The sequence below is a fragment of the Pelophylax lessonae genome, assembly GCF_965119305.1.
Source record: "Pelophylax lessonae genome assembly, chromosome: 7".
In the NCBI taxonomy this organism is placed as follows: domain Eukaryota; kingdom Metazoa; phylum Chordata; class Amphibia; order Anura; family Ranidae; genus Pelophylax; species Pelophylax lessonae.
The window spans coordinates 41,842,119-41,862,632 of NC_138774.1; the positions used below are offsets into that span (position 1 = coordinate 41,842,119).

General features: G+C 43.4%; 1 protein-coding gene across 1 annotated transcript in view; it reads left to right on the plus strand.

Annotated features, from left to right (window-relative positions):
- LOC309559758 (class I histocompatibility antigen, F10 alpha chain-like) overlaps positions 1-20,514 on the plus strand; it is a gene marked incomplete at its 3' end in the record, with an annotated part of 301,690 nt that overhangs the window by 227,218 nt on the left and 53,958 nt on the right. Inside the window, exons 4-5 of the mRNA XM_082263194.1 lie at positions 16,316-16,594; positions 18,729-18,836. Coding sequence (XP_082119320.1) covers positions 16,316-16,594; positions 18,729-18,836 — 387 coding nt within the window. The remainder of the gene's footprint in view (positions 1-16,315; positions 16,595-18,728; positions 18,837-20,514) is intronic.

Below are 20,514 nucleotides of genomic sequence, written 5' to 3' on the forward strand. Positions count from 1 at the left end.
ATCACGGATGGCCCCAGAAAGGGTTTGCCTGCATCTGCCGCGACCATTGCCAAATGGATTAGACAAACGGTGGTACAGGCTTATTCTATTAAGGGTCAGAGTCCTCCGTTCCCTGTTAGGGCGCACTCCACTCGAGCGCTCAGTACTTCCTGGGCCTTTCGCCATCAGGCGTCAGTGGTCCAGGTATGTAAGGCGGCCACCTGGTCGTCGGTACATACCTTTACAAAATTCTATAAAATTGATGTGACGGCATCGGCGGATGCCTCATTTGGCCGCAAGGTTTTGCAGGCCGCAATTTGAGGAGACCGGTGGTCTACCTCGAGGGTTTTTTTCTGTTTGAAAAAAAAAAAAAAAAATTCTCTTTTTTGTTGAGTCTCATCATTAAGGATGAGCATTGTAAACTTCTAGTTGGCACCGATTGGGCCTTCTAGATTGGGATTTGATTTCCATTTTCCCACCCCTCATTTGTGATACTGCTCTGGGACGTCCCGAAGGTGGTGTATCACCGAGGACTACGTCTGTCAATGAGCGCTAGAGAAAAATGGATTTTTGTAAAATCTTACCGTAAAATCCTTTTCTCTTAGCTCATTGACAGACGTAGTCCCCGCCCCTCTGTTTTTGAGTTGGGTTGGGTTAAAATCTCTAAAGACTGCTTTTTCACATAACTGATTTGCTGAGGCAGAGAGAGAGAGGATATACCCTCTGGGACTGCCCCTAGGGTGTGGCCAGAGCTTTTTAATTTCCTGTCTAGTCCTGCTCCTGTGGAGGCAACATAACCCGAAGGTGGTGTATCACCGAGGACTACGTCTGTCAATGAGCTAAGAGAAAAGGATTTTACGGTAAGATTTTACAAAAATCCATTTTTTGCCTCCTTCCAGGCTAGCCGGTTAGAGGAGGAATTGGTGTGGGAAAGGCGAATATGGGCAATGCGCAGGGCCCTACTGGCCTCAAGATAATGGGCATTGGTGTTTTTCTTGTGGGCTAAGGTGAAAGCTAGAATTCTGCCTCGCAAAACCGCTTTCCCTGTTTTCCCAAATAAGGAGCGGGTCCTCGGAGTGGGCCTCGTTGTCTTGGAGGAAGTTTTTCCAGGTATCATCAATCCTTTTCTGGAGGTCCGAGTTATCGGAGAGATAAGACAGAAAGCACCAGATGGGGGTCGATGGGAGCAGATTCGGATCTGTGAGGATAACAGTAATTGGGGCATGGTCAGAGATCGCTATCTGGCTGATGGATGGCTCTGAGACAAATTGCGATAGGGGCTTGTTGCTGAAGAAGTAGTCGATGCTGGAGAGGCTATCATGGGGGTGGGAGAAAAAGGTAAAATCTCTTCCTAGTGGGTTCGCCTCTCTCCAAATGTCAGTAAAGTGGATGGCAGAAATGAAATTCGAAAGAGGGGTGGTGTTGAGATGGGGTAGGGGATGGGAACAAGTTCTACCAGACTTGTCTTTTGTATGACAGAGTTGAAGTCTCCACCTAACCAGAAGGGGGAGGTGGACGTGATGGCCAATTTGGAGGAAAGATCAGAAAAGTAACTATTGGAGGGTGAATTGGGGGCATAGGCATTAGACAAGACTATAGTGGATGAGAAGATCCTAAGTGTCAAGATTGTCAGTCTGCCTAAAGTGTCGGATTCCTCAGAGATTCACAAGGGAGGTTCTTATTGATTAGAATAAGGACCCCAGCTTTTTGTTTCACCGAGGCAGCGCCGAATATCTGGCCCACCCACAGCTTGCGCATTCGGTGAAAGTCTTTGGCCTCTAGGTGCGTTTCTTGAAGTAAGGCAATGTCCGCATTCAGTCTCTTTAGATGCCTAAGAATGGCCATTCTTTTGTTCGGGGATCTCAGCCCTTTAACGTTCCATGAAATTATTTTCATGTTACGGGGGATCATAGGGGTCGGAGGTAATAACTAGGACATTGTATAGGTTAGGCGGAGAGGTGATAAATAAAACCTGTGGTTCAGAAAACTGACGCCCCAGGGCATTAACTGACTAGCCAACTGAGGCGGGGAAAGAGGGGGGTATTCCCAGTAGGGAGGGGGGAGCTAAAACTAATACCAATAAAACACAACAAGTGAGAAAAGCAAAGCTGTCACATACTAGTGTAGCCCTGGACTTCTCTTTTTTTCTGATGCGAGCCATCACCACCCTACGGCGTTACCGGAGAAGAAGAGACGAGCACTCCTGAGGCGGCGAATATCTGTCCGAGTTAGGAAGCAATTCCCCTCGTATGATAGGGAGGGGTCCATTAAGCAGAGGCAGGCCGGTAGGATGTCAAGTAGCCAGGGTTCGCTGTCCAGGAGAGAGGTCTGATTAGGCTCCGGTAAGGCTGTGAGGGAAGAGAAAATGAACCTGGACCAGCAAGGTGTTAGTCGGAGGAGTATGCGATTGCTTAGAGATTAGACCCACACTAATAAAGTAGCAAAGATTATTTGTGTGACTTATTTGCATAACGGGGCCTCTTGGGGGAATCTCTACGCGGGCTGTCCAGGTCTCTGGTGCTGGCGGGCGGGAGAGGGCGATGCCTGGGTCTCCATCGGTATTTGCATAGATGCTTGGATATAATTGGCAGCTTCATCCGGGGGCGAGAAAGACTTGGCCTCGCCAGATGCTGTGGTAAAACGAAGGATCGCAGGATAGGCCAAAGTAAACCGTATTCCTTTTTTAAAAAGCGTGGCGCAGGTTGGTGGGAATGCCTCCCGTCGTCTTGCGACCTCTTGGGAATAATCCGCAAACCGCAACAATTTTTGACCATCCAGTTGTAAGGATTTTGCAGTGTGGAACGATCGTAAGATGGCTACCCTGTCGGCGTAGTTAAGGAAGCGGGCAATCACAGGGCACGGAGAGCGTCGGTCATTGGAGGGGGGGGGCTCAGGCGGTGCGCTCTTTCAACGGTACATGGAGCAGGGATCCTCAGGGCTTGTGGAAGCTTAGTGGAACAAAACTCCTCCAAGGAGGCATGGGTTACGGATTCCGGAACTCCGATGATGCGGAGATTGTTCCGGCGGGAACGATTCTCCAAGTCCTCCAATTTATCTAGAATGTATTGCTGGGTCTGAGAACAACCCTGCTCACTGGCCATATTAGCTTGAATTTCCTCTTCAACATCTGATAAGCGGTGTTCAAGGTCAGTAATCCGTTTAGATTGTTCCCCCAGTTCCTTGCGTATCTGTGTAATACCTGCAGTGACTGCTCTATCAACAGCTGCAGTGATAGTGGGTGAGAGCAGGGCTGCCACAGCTTGGGCAATCCGGGTGTATTGCTTGTCCTCCTGGGGCAAAGGGTGAAGAGGAGGGTATGACAGTACCTCTGTCGCCGGCCCTGCAGCCTGGTCGTGGGAAGCGGCAGCCATATTGCCTGCCTGTTTGGCGAGAATGTCCGTGACTGCAGGGGGAACCGCTGCCGGCGAGGTGTTGTGGATCACAAAGCGGTCCATGTATATGCGGGATGTCCGCTGAGGTGATGGAGGTGTTTTCGCCGTCCGCAGGAGTTGTAATTAGGTCTTTTTATGCAGAAGATTCCGGAGCCGCCGTTGTCCCTTCTACCGCATCAGGCGCCGGAAGTCCACAGGAGATATTTAAATTCACTGTGATAACAATAAAAATTATAAAAAAAAAAAAATGAAAGGAAAAGTGTCAAAATAACATAAAAAAGCAAAAAAAAAAAAAATCAAGCCCCCCCCCCCTGTCCCCCCGTGCTTGCGAGTAAAGGCGCACACAATCGTTGGTCTAGTGTCATATGTAAACCGCAATTGCAGCATGCATGTGAGGTATCGCCGCGAACGCCAGGTCGAGGGCAGTAATTCTTGCAGTAGACCTTCTCTGTAAGTCTAAAGTGGTAACCTGTAAAGACTTTTAAAGGCTTTTAAAATGTACGTAGTGTGTTGCCGCTGCACAGGCGTGCGCAATTTGTAAAGCATGTCATGTTTGGTGTCTATGTACTCGGCATAAGATCATCTTTTAAATTTTACCAAACAAATTGGAATTATATAGTGTATTTGTGCATTAAATTTAAAATTTTTTTTTTTCCGCAGAAATTGAGTTTGGAAAATCTGTGTGCAAATACTGTGTGACAAAAAAATTTGCAACATCCACCATTTTGTTCTGTAGGGTCTCTGCTTTAAAGAAATATATAATGTTTGGGGGTTCAAAGTAATTTTCTAGTAAAAAAAAATATTTTTTCATATAAACAAAAAGTCACAGAAAAGACTTGGTTTTCAAGTGGTTAGAAGAGTGGGTGATGTGTGGCTAAGATTGAGCATAAAATGCTGGGACAGTTCAAACACCCCCCAAATTGAAAAGTAGACACCCAAAGCTATTTGCTGAGAGGCATATTGAGTCCATGGAGTATTTTATATTTTGCCCTAAGTTTCGGGAAGGTAACAATTTGTTTTTTTTTTTTTTTTACAGAAAGTTGTCACTAAATGATATATTGCTCACGCATGCCATGGGTATATGTGAAATGACACCCCAAAATACATTCTGCTGCTTCTCCTGAGTACAGGGATACCACATGTGTGAGACTTTTTGGGAGCCTAGCTGTGTACAGGACCCCGAAAACCAATCTCCACCTTCAGGTTTTCTAATGGCGTAAATTGTGTATTTTACCTCCGCACTACCCGTCACAGTTTCAGAGGCCTTGAAATTTCAACATAGCACAAAACCCCCCCAAATGACCCCATTTAGCAAAGTAGACACTCCAAGCTATTAGCTGAGAGGCATGGTGAGTCCATGGAATAGTTTATATTTTGCCACAAGTTTCGGGAAATTATTATTATTATTTTTTTTTTGTTTTTTTACACAAAGTTGTCACTAAATGATATATTGCTCACACATGCCATGGGTATATATGGAATGACACTCTAAAATACATTCTGCTGCTTCTCCTGAGTACAGGGATACCCCATGTGTGAGACTTTTTGGCAGTCTAGCCGTGTACAGGACACTAAAACCAATCCCCACCTTCAGGCTTTCTAAAGCTGGATACACACTATCCAACTTTTGTGGTTATATTTCCTTCAGATTTACCTTTTCTATGTAGTGCAAGGGCCTGCCAGATTGCATACAATTTGAAAGTGTTTAGGTTTGGCCTCATATTATATGGTTTTGGTAAGTCTAAAGGAAAAAGTCTTCAGAAAATCTTATAGTGTGTATGGCCCTTTAGGGCGTAAATTGTTGATTTCACTCCTTACTACCTATCACACTTTTGAAGGCCATGAAATGTCAAGATGGCACAAACCCCCCCAAATTACCCAATTTTACAGGAGTAGACACTCCAAGCTATTTGCTGAGAGGCATGTTGAGTATTTTGCAGGTCTCATTTTTTTTTTTTTTGGGAAAATGAAGAAAAAACAGGAAAATGCATTTTTTTCCTCTTTTTTCAATTTCAAAAACTTTGTGACGAAAAGTGAGATCTGCAAAACACTCAACATGCCTCTCTGAAAATAGCTTAGGGTGTCTACTTTCCGAAAAGGGGAAATTTGGGGGGGGGGGGTTGTGCTGTCTTGGTATTTCATGACCTCCGAAACTGTGAAATCAACAATTTACGCCCTTGGAAAGCCTGAAAGGTGTGATTGATTTTCGGGGTCCTGTTCTTGGCTAGACTGCAAAAAAGTCTCACACATGGGGTATCCCTGTACTCAGGAGAAGCAGCAGAATGTATTTTGGGGTGTCATTTCACATATACCTATGGCATGTGTGAGCATTATATCATTTAGAGACAACTTTGTGTAAAAAAACAAAAAAAAAATAATATATTTCCCGGAACTTGTGGCAAAATATTAAATATTCCATGGACTCACTATGCCTCTCAGCAAATAGCTTGGGGTGTCTACTTTGCAAAATGGGGTCATTTGGGGGGGTTTTGTGCTATCTTGAAATTTTAGGGCCTCCGAAACTGTGACAGGTAGTGCGGAGGTGAAATGCACAATTTACACCATTAGAAAACCTGAAAGTGGTGATTGGTTTTCGGGGTCCTGTACACAGCTAGGCTCCCAAAAAGTCTCACACATGTAGTATCTCTGTACTCAGGAGAAGCAGCAGAATGTATTTTGGGGTGTCATTCCACATATACCCATGGCATGTGTGAGCAATTTATCTTTTAGTGACAACTTTGTGTTAAAAAATAAATAAACCATGGTTGATGTTTACTCTCTTTTCGGATTTTAAACAGCTGACTGAGGACTAGCAGTCTGTTAACCAACCTTCATATCCCACCTTGATCTTTCAATACCGTTTTGGTGTTGAGCTTTTCCGAATAAGCCCCACATGACAACAATTCCTCCTTACCTTTCCCTCCCCCTTCCCTCTTCCCTTTTTCTGTTCCCTCACCTTCTTTTCCCCCCTATAAATTTTCTTTCAATTTCTATCTTTGCTTCCTTCATTTGGCCTCGGTGGCCTTCCCTGAGACAGGCCTAAGTCTATGGTCCTTGTCTCACTTGAATTGGGGCATCAATTTAGATGCCCTCATTGTGCTTCTTTAAATTACTCAGATGTTTATTGTTGATGAACTAGTCTTTATACAACATGACGCGACGATGTAATATTTGTACCTGTTGTACAGTTATGTTAAAGCTGTTATATTGTTAATTTTAATACTGTACTTGTTTATTATGGCTACTCAATAAAGCTCTTATTGAAAATAAATAAGTAAAAAATAAAAAAAATTTCCAGAAACTTGTGGCAAAATCTAAAATATTCCATGGACTCACCCTGCCTCTCAGCAAATAGCTTGGGGTGTCTACTTTGCAAAATGGGGTCATTTGGGGGGGTTTTGTGCTATCTTGAAATTTTAGGGCCTCCGAAACTGTGACAGTTATTGCGGAGGTGAAATGCACAATTTACACCATTAGAAAACCTGAAAGTGGTGATTGGTTTTCGGGGTCCTGTACACAGCTAGGCTCCCAAAAAGTCTCACACATGTAGTATCCCTGTACTCAAGAGAAGCAGCAGAATGTATTTTGGGGTGTCATTCCACATATACCCATGGCATGTGTGAGCAATTTATCTTTTAGTGACAACTGTGTTAAAAAAAATAAATAAAAAAAAATGTAATTTTCCTGAAACTTGTGGCAAAATCTAAAATATTCCATGGACTCACCCTGCCTCTCAGCAAATAGCTTGGGGTGTCTACTTTCCAAAATGGGGTAATTTGGGGGGGTTTTGTGGTATCTTGACATTTCAGAGCCTCCTAAACTGTTATAGGTAGTGAGAAAATGCAATGAAAAATGTACGCCCTTTGAAATTCTGATGGTGGGGATTGGTTTTCGGTGTCCCGTACATAGCTAGGCTCCAAAAAATTCTCACATATGTGGTATCAGTGTACTCAGGAGAAGCAAAAGAATATATTTTGGGGTGTAATTACACATATACCCATGGCATGTGTGAGCAATATATCATTTTAATGACAACTTTGTGTAAAAAAAAAAACATTTTTTTTTTTAGTCATTTTTCAAACACCTGTGACAAAAAAATGAAATATTCAATGAGCTCAACATGCCTCTCAGGACATTCCTTAGGATGTCTACTTTCCAGAAAGTGGTAATTTAGGGGGGTTTTGTACTGCCCTGCCATTTTAGCACTTCATGAAATGAGATAGGCAGTCAGAAATTAAAGCAGTTGTATACTGGAAAAAAAAAAAAAAACCCTGCAAGACAAAGGCATAATAAGCTAGTATGCATCACATACTAGCTCATTATGAAATGCTTACCTTAAAATGAAGCCCTGACACAGACCCCCGGACACCGCTGTGGGAGCTGACATGATCCCTCGGCGTCTCTTCCGGGTTCAGCGGCTCCGGCGCTGTGAGTGGCCGGAGTCGCGATGACGTCACTCCCGCGCATGCGCGCGGGGGATTATTTTTCGGCAAGTTCCCGGCAAGGAACTCTGTCTTTCTTTGTCAAAGACATGTAGCTAAATACATTTTGGCCAAAATATATGACATAAATTGAGTATATTGGATATTTTTAAAAAGACAAAGTTGAAAATGTCATTTTTTCTCCAAATTTTCACTATTTTTTTATTAATATCGCAAAAAATAAAAAGCGCAGAGGTGATCAAATATCACCAAAAGAAAGCTCTGTTTGTGGGAAAAAAAGGACGTAAATTTTGTTTGGGTACAGCTTTGCATGACCGCAATGGTCAGTTAAAATCACACAGTGCCAAGTTGAAAAAAGGGCCCTGGTCTATGAGCAGCCAAATCCTTCGGGGCTTAAGTGGCTAAATTTAATGCACAAATACACTATATAATTCCTAATTGTTTGGTAAAATTTAAGATTATCTTATGCAGAGTACATAGATACCAAACATGACATAGATTGGTGTGATAAGATGCTTTCCCAATGGCGCTGTTTATTTCTGGCGAAACCAAAGTCATGAAATGCTCGTAGCTTCTGGTATCTTAGGCCATAGAGATGATTGGAGCCATTCTCGTCTCATATCAGCTCTATGGTCAGATAATTGAACCACCGACTGCACTCTCTGGTTACCCGGTTGGACAGGAGATTCAGAGAAAAAACGCGGAAGGCGGTGGGAGGGGGGATAGTCCCCCCCCCCCCACTGCTTGTAAAAGCAGTCTAGCGGCCAATTATCCACTAGGATTGCTTTTACATGTAAGCCGACCGCTGGCTCTAAAAATCGATACCAAGATGATGCCTAATTCTGCAGGCTTCATCCTGGTATAACCACTCAAAGTCCAGCAACATACCAGTACATTGCTGGTCCTTGTTTGGCATATATTGTAGGTTTTTTTTTTTTTTTTTATGCAGCCTGTGGGCTGCATGAAAAAAAGAGAACCTAACAGATTCCTTCATCCACATCGATCAATGTGGATGAAGGAATCTGTTAGGTTCTCTTTTTTTAAAATATCCGCCAGAAAATGTGTAGTATACCCACCATTAGACGCCCAAAACATCCAACCCACTTCTCTAATGATGGGTATACATGAAAAACGCCATGTATACCTAATGTGCTGCCATCAGAGATTTCTATATATGCTGAGCTCAAACGCTGTTTGTGTCAGAATATATAAAATCAGTGTGGCAGCTGATGAGTGTACCTGCAAGGCAAACTGGTTAACAATAGAATAGAAATAAAACATTACATTGGTACCTGAAAAGTAAAAAATGGTTACCAATGAAAAACAGTAACAAAGTACAGTAACAGTAGGAAGAGTAGAAGTAGACGAGCAGAGTAAGAACAGAAAAATGACTCAAACGACAACTATTTTTGGCTTTCTTATTTTATATTTTCTCTTACGTCCTCTGACAGTCGCCGCCCGTCCATATTAGCCTTCACTAGTGGGTAATGGCATCATCTGCAGGAGCAAGCTAGGCAGATTATTAGGTTAATTCAAAACTTTTATACCTAGATACACCTCTAGGGGGGCATCCCTCAGCCATTATCCTGAACCAGACATCATTGTTCCTCAGTTTTATGCTGCCTAGCGTTAGGAGCAGGCTAGCTCTTCCAAACCGAGACCTAGCGTCTCGGTTTTCTTTCTCAATGTTTTTTTCTCAAATTATGTTTTTTTCTTCCGTCTATTCATTAGGGTGTTTTTTGTTGTTCTGGGATTGTTCACATTATTTGGGCTTGTTGCCCAGTGGGCTCAGGTTGTTTCTAGCCTGGTTGTTTTCTTTACCTTCTGAGTTGGTTGCGTTTTCCCACCCTTCACACCTGCACTGCTTTGGGATATCCCACTAGTGAAGGCTAATATGGATGGGCGGTGACTGTCAGAGGACGTAAGAGAAAATAGAATTTTTGTAAGAACTTACCGTAAAATTCTTTTCTCTGAGTCCTCTGACAGTCGCTGCCCCCGCCCCTCTGATTTTTTTGGATCTGGGGATTGTTGCCTTCCGGTACTGCTTGCTACAAACTGAGGAACAGTGATATCTGGTTCAGGATAATGGCTGAGGGATGGCCCCCTAGAGGTGCCTCTATGTATAAAAGTTTTGTATTAACCTAATAATCTGCCTAGCTTGCTCCTGCAGAGGGCGCCATTACCCACTAGTGAAGGTTAATATGGATGGGCGACTGTTAGAGGACTCAGAGAAAATAATTTTAAGGTACGTTCTTACAAAAATTATATTTTTTGTAACTTTTTTCTTCTTCAACTGCAGCATTCCAGATTAGGGTTTCTCAAAATGATGATAGCCATCGAACATCTTTCGAGACCCTGTGTAAGTGTGTCCTAGACTGTGCCGTGCTTTACCCTACCCTAATAATCCACTAGTGTGTGGTAGCGACGGTAACATTCCCCGATACAGGTTGGTCAGGACAGTCGGGACAATAATAATGGGTGTCACGCCTAAATCCGTGCTTACTTCAGACATGACATCTTTTTTGAATGTGTCTTTTAGGGGTACCTATATTAGGAAAATGCCTGTCATGCAGCCAGCTCAATGCATCTGGTAGGGGAAATTGGGCAGGGGCACCTCCTGGGTACAGGTAGGCCCTGATGATCTCAACCTGGAATTGTAGGAAGGATCCAGTTCGTCCTGACGCTTAGTATAGCACAAAAGCGTTCAGCAAAGCCAATTGGAATAAATAAACAGACACTTTTTTGTACCAGCGTCTGGCTTTACGGGCAACTAAGTACGGCGCCAAAAGCTGGTCGTTGAGCTCCACCCCTCCCATATTAAGTTTGTAGTCGTGGACACAGAGGGGCTTCTCCAAAACACCCGTTGCCGTATGGATTTGGACCGTCGTGTCTGTGTGAATGAAGGACAGAACGAAAACATTCCGTGTATCCCTCCACTTCACTGCAAGCAATTTGTCAGTTTTCAAGCAGGCTCTCGCCCCCCCACTAAGACGGGAATCTACAAGCCGTTGGGGGAAGCCCCGGCGATTAGGTTGCACAGTGCCACATGCGCCAATTTGTAATTCGAGCAGGTGACTAAAAAGTGGCACGCTTGAATAAAAATTGTCCACGTACAAATGGTACCCCTTTCTGAATAAGGGTGACACAAAGTCCTAAACTATCTTGCCGCTGCTCCCTATGTAGTCTGGGCAGTTGGGGGGCTCCAAAGTGCTATCTTTACCCTCGTAAACACGAAAACTAACTGTACAGCCTGTGGACCTGTCACACAGCTTATACAGCTTGACCCCGTATCTGGCACGCTTGCTGGGGAGAAACTGCTTGAAAGCAAGGCGGCCAGTAAACGTAATCAGGGACTCATCAACGCAGACAACTTGTTGGGGGGTAAACAAGGCTGCAAACTGCTGATTTAAGTGGTTTATGAGGGGCCGAATTTTGTGGAGCCGTTCATATCCAGGGTCTCCCCGAGGACGACAAAGTTCATTGTCAACGAAGTGCATGAACCGCAGAATTTGCTCGTATATCCCCCTGGCCATGCAAGCAGAGAACACGTGCATATGGAGGACTGGGTCAGTGGACCAATATGACCGCAGTTCACACCTTTTAATTATGCCCATGTTAAGGGATATGCCCAGAAAAGTTTTAAACTCGGAAACCGTTATAGGTTTCCAGCCGAATTCTCTGGCAAAGGACGAATTTGGAATGGCGGCAATGTATTTACCATCATATAAATTGCTTTGGTCCACAATAGATCTGTAAAGATCTTCCGTGAAAAACAGCTTGTAAAAGTAAAGGGAATTAAAATTGGCTGTTTCCACCTGAATTCCGGGTTGGGCAGTGAATGGGGGAAGTACGGGCGCTGTAGAATCAGTGGGCTGCCAATTAGGATATGCCAGCGCATCAGGGAGGGCACTATGGGCTCTACGGGCCTGTCTTCGAATTCTCTGTGGCTGCGGGCCACTACTTGTGCTAGCTACTGCACCAGCTTCAACTGCACTTATGGGACTCGCCACGTCACCAAATGTTACTGCAGTGCTGGTATGACTACGACCAGGGTGTACTAGTCCGCTGGTGCTTGACAGTTCACCAGAAGTGTGAGCGGCACTATTACCGACACTCTGCTGCATACGAGCACCCTGAAATTCCTGCACTTCAGTAACTCCAGAATGGGGTCGGGTACGCCTGACCTTAGCAGGGACCCCTCCATCATCGGAGCTATCTGTCAGGGAGCCACTGCTGTCTACAGGCTCGTATCCTGACCCTGATTCTGCCAGTGAGGCTTCCCCATCGCTCTCATCTGACTGGGTCAGTATCCTGTAGGCCTCTTCACTAGTGTACCACCGTTTTGTCATTTTAGCCTCTAAATTTACAGGTACACTAGTATGACTCACAGGTAAAAAATCACCTGGTTGTCGAGGACTATTTCAACCGCTACCAAAAAACTGCAAGTGCTAGCAGGGACCAGGCCTGACTCTGCTAACGCAGCGGTTTTGTGTGTTGTGTTTTTTGGAAGTGACAGTAATCTATTGATTACTGCACTTGCCTGGGTGGGTTGGGGTGGGGTGGGTTGGGCGGAGGGGCTAAACGCAGGTGCTGGCAGGTGCCGTGACCGATTCTGCTAACGCTGCGTTTTTGGAACCCTAAACTATTGGGGACGCTAGTATGGTTCTGATCGGATCAAACATATTGATCCGTTCAGATACTATACTAGTAATGGAGGTGTATGTGTGTGTGTGTGTGTGTATGTGGTAATCAAAGGGTTAAATTTCTAACTATGTGACAGGGATCTGCGCTGTCCTAGACTGATGCTAACTAGCATTAACGCTAACTAATGTCACCTGTGACACTAATAATTGTGATCAGAAAAAAAAACTGTACACTATAAAAGTGACACTGTGACAGGGCAATGAAGGGATTAACTGGGGGTGATCAGTGGGTTAAATCTTTATTGGGGAGGGGGGTGGCAGTAATCCTAAGCCTACTTGGGACAGAAACTAACTCGCTAGCGCTAACTGAAGCCACAATCACACTATTACAGGAATACAGAAAACCGCTATATACCTGTACTGTATATTGTGTGCAATGTGACAGGGGGTGAAGGGGTTAACTGGGGGTGATCAGGGGGTTAAATCTTTATTGGGGGTGGCGGGGACCCTAAACCTACTCGGGACAGAAACGAACTCGCTAGCGCTAACTGAAGTCACAATCACACTATTACAGGATAATGTGACAGGGGGTGAAGGGGTTAACTGGGGGTGATCGGGGGGAATCAGGGGGTTAAATCTTTATTGGGGGGTGGCGGGTATCCTAAGCCTAAAAGTAACGGTCACAAGGGCTAAACCGAGTCACAAGTCACACTATTACAGAAATATAGAAAACTGCCATATACTGTCTATAGTGTGCAAAGTGACAGGGGGGTAGGGGTTAACTGGGAGTGATCAAGGGGTTAAATCTTTATGGGGGGTGGCGGGGACCCTAAACCTACTTGGGACAGAAACGAACTCGCTAGCGCTAACTAAAGTCACAATCACACTATTACAGGAATACAGAAAACCGCTATATACCTGTATATACTGTGCAATGTGACAGGGGGTGAAGGGGTGCTCAGGGGGTTAAATCTTTATTGGGGGGGTGGCGGGTACCCTAAGCCTAAAACTAACAGTCGCTAGCGCTAAATGATGTCACAAGGCACACCATCGGCGGGCGGGGGAGCGCACCCCAGAGCGGCGGGAATGAGGAGTGAGCGAGTGCCGTTTATATACGTGATTCTGCCTGTAGGTGCCGCTCTGCCGACATAAATATACAGCGAGCCGTCGGCAAGCGGTTAAATTATACATATTTACTGAAATATACACCACACTTTTTTTAAGGTTATTATCCGATTAATCAAAACAATTGTCCAACCAATGGATTATGAAAATAATCGTTATTTGCAGCCCTAGAATGTGTAGTCAGTCTGCGATTCGATAGACATACAGTAAATGGGATAAATGCAATGGATAAATACATCTAAACTGATGCATTTTTTATGGAAGATTCCGCTAGTAGGAACCTGCATGTCCTTCTGGAAAACACACGTCTATATGAACAAAGTCTTGGGGTCCTTTCACACGGGCTTTCCGATCCGGTCCGACTGTCAGTTTTTCAGGCGGACCTGATCGGATGCTCCATGTACCTCTATGGAGCAGCGGATGTCAGTGGTTTCATGTCCGCTTACACCGGATACGGTCTGTGAAAAACCAGATGGATGGAAACCCTATTTTTCATCCGTCTGTAGGATCGCAAAGGATGAGATGAAAACAGACAGGCGGTCTGTTTTCATCCGATCTCCCATAGAGGAGAGCGGGACTCTGACAGGTCGGCCTCCGCACAGAGAGTGGAGATGGAGCTGTCATCCGCCTGCTTTGCTGGGATGAGCAGATCGATCCCCGCTGGGCAAAACGGAGTCCGTCGGGCGTAGAGCCCACGTGAAAGGACCCTAAAACTCCAATCGTGCTGACAAAAATCATGTTTTCTTTAATATCCCTTGTACATTATTGGGTATTCAGAGAGATCACAGTTTCATCTTGTTTACTACCATTAAAATATAACTAAAGACAACATTTTGATTTAGTTTTGGATAGAGTGGAAGTGGATTAGAACCCCTGTCAGGTTTTAATTGCTGTTTTTGTGCTGTGTTAGGAGGGAGATTCACTCTCTGTAGTTGTTCAGGTGACAACTATGAACCAAAAGTGAAAGAAAATCCCCAAATTTTTGGTTGTCATCAGAACAGGAATGGAGGGGAAATCTTCCAATGGGAACACTAGATCAGGTGACGAGGGATTTTCTCTCACTTCCTGTTTTGGCTATGGGACAGGAAGTGAAGAAAATCTTCCACAATGGGACACACATAGCAAAACCCTCCCTTACGCTATCCAAATAAAAAAAAAAAATGTTTTGCCTTTAGTTCTACTTAAATTTTTTTTGATAATCTCACCCATTTGGTCACATTTGGGTGTTTGTGGGAAGAGTCTACCTGGACATTTTTTTGCAGAGTTTATCCAAGGGACGAAATATTTGATTCTGGATTCAGGAAATGATCTAATCCCAGATGAGTTCATACTCTGGGTTTCATCCTTTTTAAGCAGGAAGCACAGCTTGCATTGCATATGTAATAGACAAATATAAAAAAATGGTGTGAAGGGTGCGCTAATATAATTTTTCAGCTGCAACCAAAGATCCTTTTACCTAATGTGGAATAATAAACTGTGTCTGAATTGTATGGTGCGCTATAAAAAATAATAATAAATCCTCTTGTGTATAAACACAATATCTTATGTGTATCTATAAACAAATAAAATGTTCCAAATGAATATCCAATGGAATAAACTTAAAGTGGAGTTCCACCCTAAAATGATACTTACCTCCATCTTCTCGCTCCGGGTCCGAGTGACGGCACGCCTCCTCTCTTTTCCGTCACTCACATCATCCGCGGTCCACGCTGCAGGCGGCCACGGATAGCCAAGGGTATTCAGCAACTGGCTCCATCTCGGTTTACCTATGTAAGTGCATACTGCTTTTGTTTTAATGTAGTCATTGGGGTAATGCACTATTGGCCGCAATCTTTTTATTTATGGGGAACATCTGTGGAACATCACGGAGGAGTGCAGGAGCCATAGGAGTTCAGTTCTGAGATAATCCAGGTTGATCTTCTGTTGTCGGTGGAAGGGAGGCCCACTAAGGGGATAGATCCACGCGCATTATTATATTCATCTGGTAAGGGGCTTGGCTAATTTGTCTTTATTATGTGGTGAACTAGAGCACGGGATCACTTCCACTATACAGAGATTCAATTTTGGAGAGTTTATTGCACCTTATTTCTATCCGTCTGGTAAGGAGGAAACCCTAGAGGTGGTGGAATTCACTTGCATTTCTTTTGGAATTGTATTGTACATCACCGATTCACATTTATTTGTGTTTATGCAGTATGGATATTTATGGACTTTTCATGGACATTAGTCACTTTTAAGTTTATTCCATTGCATATTTATTTGGAACATGTTATATGTTTATAGATACATGTAAGATATTGTGTTTCTACACACGAGGATTTATTATTATTTTTTATAGCGCACCAGACAATTCAGGTACAATGGACAAATATGTTTGATGTAAATACATAATTCTAAATATAAGTACTTGTTAGATTTACTTCTTTGTGAAGTATAATTCTTATAGGTGATGTCACATGCCGCTTCCTATACCATTCACATTCATTTATCCATTACATACATTTCACTTGTCACACCTTCACACTGATTGCTGTATGAGGAAAGGGAATTGTTTATGTGCTTTTTTTTTTTTTTTTTTATCCTGTTCACTGTACGGTTGGCTAGGATCAACCTAATCTACACAGATCTATCCAAGGGAAGTAACCATTTTTATATAATCTTCATATGAAACTGATCAGAAGATGTGACCTCCTGTACAACCAGCAGAATGTTATGTTCTCTTTCTCTCTCTCAGTGCGTCCAGAGGTGAAGGTGTGGGGTCATCACCAGTCGGATGATGTGACCAGACTTCAGTGCCTTGTGTATGGGTTTCACCCCCGACCTGTGGATGTGAAGTGGGTGAGGAATGGGGAGGACCATATTCCTTCAGATGAAATGAGTCCAATTCTCCCCCATCCTGATGGCACCTATCAGATCAGAGTCAGTGTGGAAGTGCCAACCAAGGAAGGAGACACTTACTCCTGTCATGTGGAGCACAGCAGTCTGGGGGATGAGACTCTCCGTGTGATATGGGGTGAGTGATATTTACAGAGAATACATGAAACCTGGAAAAGGGGGAAAGAGTGCAACTGAAAAGTGTTTTTTTTTCTTTTTCCACGTGACATCAATTTTCTATGGGATTCTAATATTGAAATAGAAGAACATTTTATCTCCACACTCAGCAGTCCCACTCCCTTCCCAATACTACTTGCAGAAATAGATATTTTTTTATCCTTGAGTGCACTAACTCATAGCAACCAATCAGAATCCATCTTATAATAGTGTGACTTTAGCAAAGTATATTTTGATTGGTTGCTATGAGTTACTGCACTTGAAGCAAAACTGTAGTCATTTTCTTAAAAGTGCAAATTGGAAGGTTTTATATTGCAGATAAGATGTGGTGTCTTGATAACACCAAGCTATGCAGTGGAATAACTTCCTTACTGGATGTCTCCAACTTACAAGCCGACCTCAATGTACTTTTTTATTGGGCAGCTATGTGGCAAATGAGGTTTCTTGTATTAACAGAGGCATGGACTCCAGAGAGAGAGATATAATTTTGCCCCTGTACAAATCATTAGTAAGACCTCATCTGGAATATGCAGTTCAGTTTTGGGCACCAGTTCTCAAAAAGGATATCGGGGAACTGGAGAAAGTGCAGAGAAGGGCAACCAAACTGATGAGGCATGGAGGAGCTCAGCTATGACGAATACATTTGAGGAACTGAATTTATTCTCTTTTGAGAAGAGGAGATTAAGGATCAACATGTATAAATACATAAGGGGTCCATATAGTGAATTTGGTGTTGAGTTATTCACTTTAAGGTCATCACAGAGGACAAGGGGGCACTCTTTACTTCTAGAGGGAAAACAGATTTAATCTCCAAATACGGAAAGGATTCTTCACCATAAGAGCTGTGAAAATGTGGACTAGACTCCCTCCAGAGGTGGTTCTGGCTAGCTCAATAGATTTCTTTAAAAAAGGCCTGGATTGTTTCCTGGGTGTACATAATATAAGTGGGTACTAATATTTATAGGTAAGGTTGATTCAGGGAATATCCAATTGCATCTCGGGGGATCAGGAAGGAATTTTTTTCCCCTGCTGTAGCAAATTGGATCATGTTTTGCTGCTTTTTTCGCCTTCCTCTGGATCAACTGTAGGTGTGGGATTGTGTATATGGGATTGTATGGTTGGGTTTTCTTTTTTGTTTTTTATTGGTTGAACTAGATGAAATTGTGTCTTTTTTCAACCTGACTAACTATGTAACTATGTATTAAAAAAGTTGTTGTGTGGATGTCTTAAGAATATACACACGCATAAGAAATTATCACAGTATTGTTTGTAATGTAATTATCTCCTATGATCATCAGCTCCATCTAGTGGCCATATTGTGGTGTTTATCAGAAATGGCTCAATAACAAAAAATATGCATTATGTCCACTAGATGGAGCTGATGATCATAGGCGATAATTCTATTACAAACAATACAGCGATCATTCCTTGACCTGTGTGAATGCTTTAGACATATCACACAGCGCTGTATAGGAGGGTATTGGGAAATTTCTGTCTTCTCCTCTTCTTCACTCATTTCTTGGCAGCTTCCGTCTTCTATATTTTTTAATAAACTTGAATTGAAACCCCTGATAATAATTCAGCCTGTAATTTGTATTTATTAGTTCTTTAACCCAGTTTTACATTTTACATACAGTTTTATATAGTGCAAGAATAAATAGTTTTAAAATGGACAATACTTTTCATAATTTTGTAAACTCAATCATTTATATCAGGGGTTGCCAAACTTTGTAAATAAAGTGCCAGTTTACTGTCCATCAGACTTTAGGGGGGCTGGACTGTGGCCATTGGGAGTAAAAATTGTCCTGGCATCATTGGGAGTAAACAGTGCACCTTTTTTATTAGGGAGAGGAATATAGCCCTGCCATTGTTGTCATTGGAAGGAATAGTGACCCATCATTGGTTTTAGTGGGAGAAATTGTACCCCATTGCTGGTATCAGTGGAAGCAATAGTGCCACGTATTAGTGGAAGGAAAAGAGCCCCAAGGGCCAGATAAAGGCAAGCAAATGGCCACAGTATGGAGATCACTGATTTATATACAATAATCCCAAATCTCTCTAATATCTCATCTTCTCTTTATGTTTATCTCTGTCAGATCCATCAGGCAATGGCCCCTCACTTGCAGTGATCATTGGTGCTGTTATTGGAATCCTTGCTCTTCTTTCTCTTCTTGCTGCTATTATCGCAGTTGTTGTTTGGATAAGTAAGTATAAGGATTAGTAAATAATAATTTGTATCTGCACACTCACAATAGATTTTATTTATTTTTTAACTTTTTATTGAGTTTCATAATAACATACAATATACTCTCAGCATTCACCATACAGTTAGTACTTTCCAGATTAATTAGAATTGCAATTCCATTACATCGTCCAATCAAACAGTCTTATTTTGAAAGACAAGGATCCCATACATATTAGGGATCGACTGATTATGGGCAAAGCCGATATATCGAGGGCCGATATGCACTTTCCCCGATATATTGAAATTGGCCCCGGAGGTTGCCGATATTGTCGTGACGTCATTATGTATGTTGTGCCACGCGCCTCTGCGCACTGGGACAGCTTCTGCCTTCTTAGGCCACCCCCCTCAGCCTCGTCTGGAGTCGGGGAGTCTCAGGACAGTGAGTGACAGTGCACACAGTGTGTTTAACACAGCCGCCGTACATACACCCACCCACAGCACCCACAAGCCTGTACCAACTAGCCAGCCACAGGCCCTGGGTCTGTGCCAGCCACCCATCCACCACAGGGAGCCAGCCACCACAGGATGCCAGCCAGCCATCCACCACAGGGTGCCAGCCAGCCACCCACCACAGGGTGCCAGCCAGCCACTCGCCAAAGGATGCCAGCCAGCCACTCACCAAAGGCTGCCAGCCAGCCACCACAGAGTGCCAGCCACCCACCACAGGGTGCCAACCACCACAGGGTGCCAGCGATCCACCCACCAAAGGGTGCCAGCCACTCATCACCACACCAAAGGGTGCCAGACAGTTTTTTTTTTAAGCCTGTTATTCAATTTCAGTAGTGTCTTTCAAATTTTAATTGAGATGGATGCAGATAGAAAAATTTAAAGTGTGGTCTGGGACTATTTCTCATCTCCATCTCCAGGAAAAGCAGCAGCAGTGTGCAACACATGCACAAACAATGTAAGCAGGGGATCAATAACTGCAAAAACCAAAAATACGTCAAATCTTTGGGCCCATCTAAGAGTTCATCATGTTGAATTATATCATGCAGCACAGAAAAAAACAAAATGAATCACAAGGTGAAACATCACTATCCCAGGCAACAATAACTGATATTTTTCAGAAAAAAACAGGTGGCTAAAATCGGTTGGAAGATCCCAACTGCTGGGCAGAGTAATCAGAGATGATGGTCACTGATAACCAGCCATTTAAAATGGTGTCTGACTCTGGACTTAAGCGGTTGATGTCCTTAGTTGAGCCAAGGTGCACACTGAAGAGTGAGAAGTATTATCGAACCGAAATGCTGGGAAATATTCACCAAAAGGTCGTTGAGAAATTAAAGGCTATGCTGAAACCAAAGAATGCTGGCAACAAACTCTCATTCACGACTGACTGCTGATCAGGACAAACAGAATAACTAATGAGTCTTACATGCCACTTCATTGACAGTGGATGGACATTTGGTGTTGAATACAAAAGTGATGCAAGGATCCCACACTGGGGAGTACATTGAAGAAAGGTTTCTAGGCATGCTAGAAGAATGGGGAATCACCAAAGACAGAGTTATGCTTGTGCTTCGAGACAGCGGAGCAAACTTGGTGAAAGGAATGAGACTTGTTGAAGTGTCAGACCTCAGTTGCATGGCGCACACCCTCCAACTTGTGGTAAATGATGGTCTGTCAAACCAGAGAGC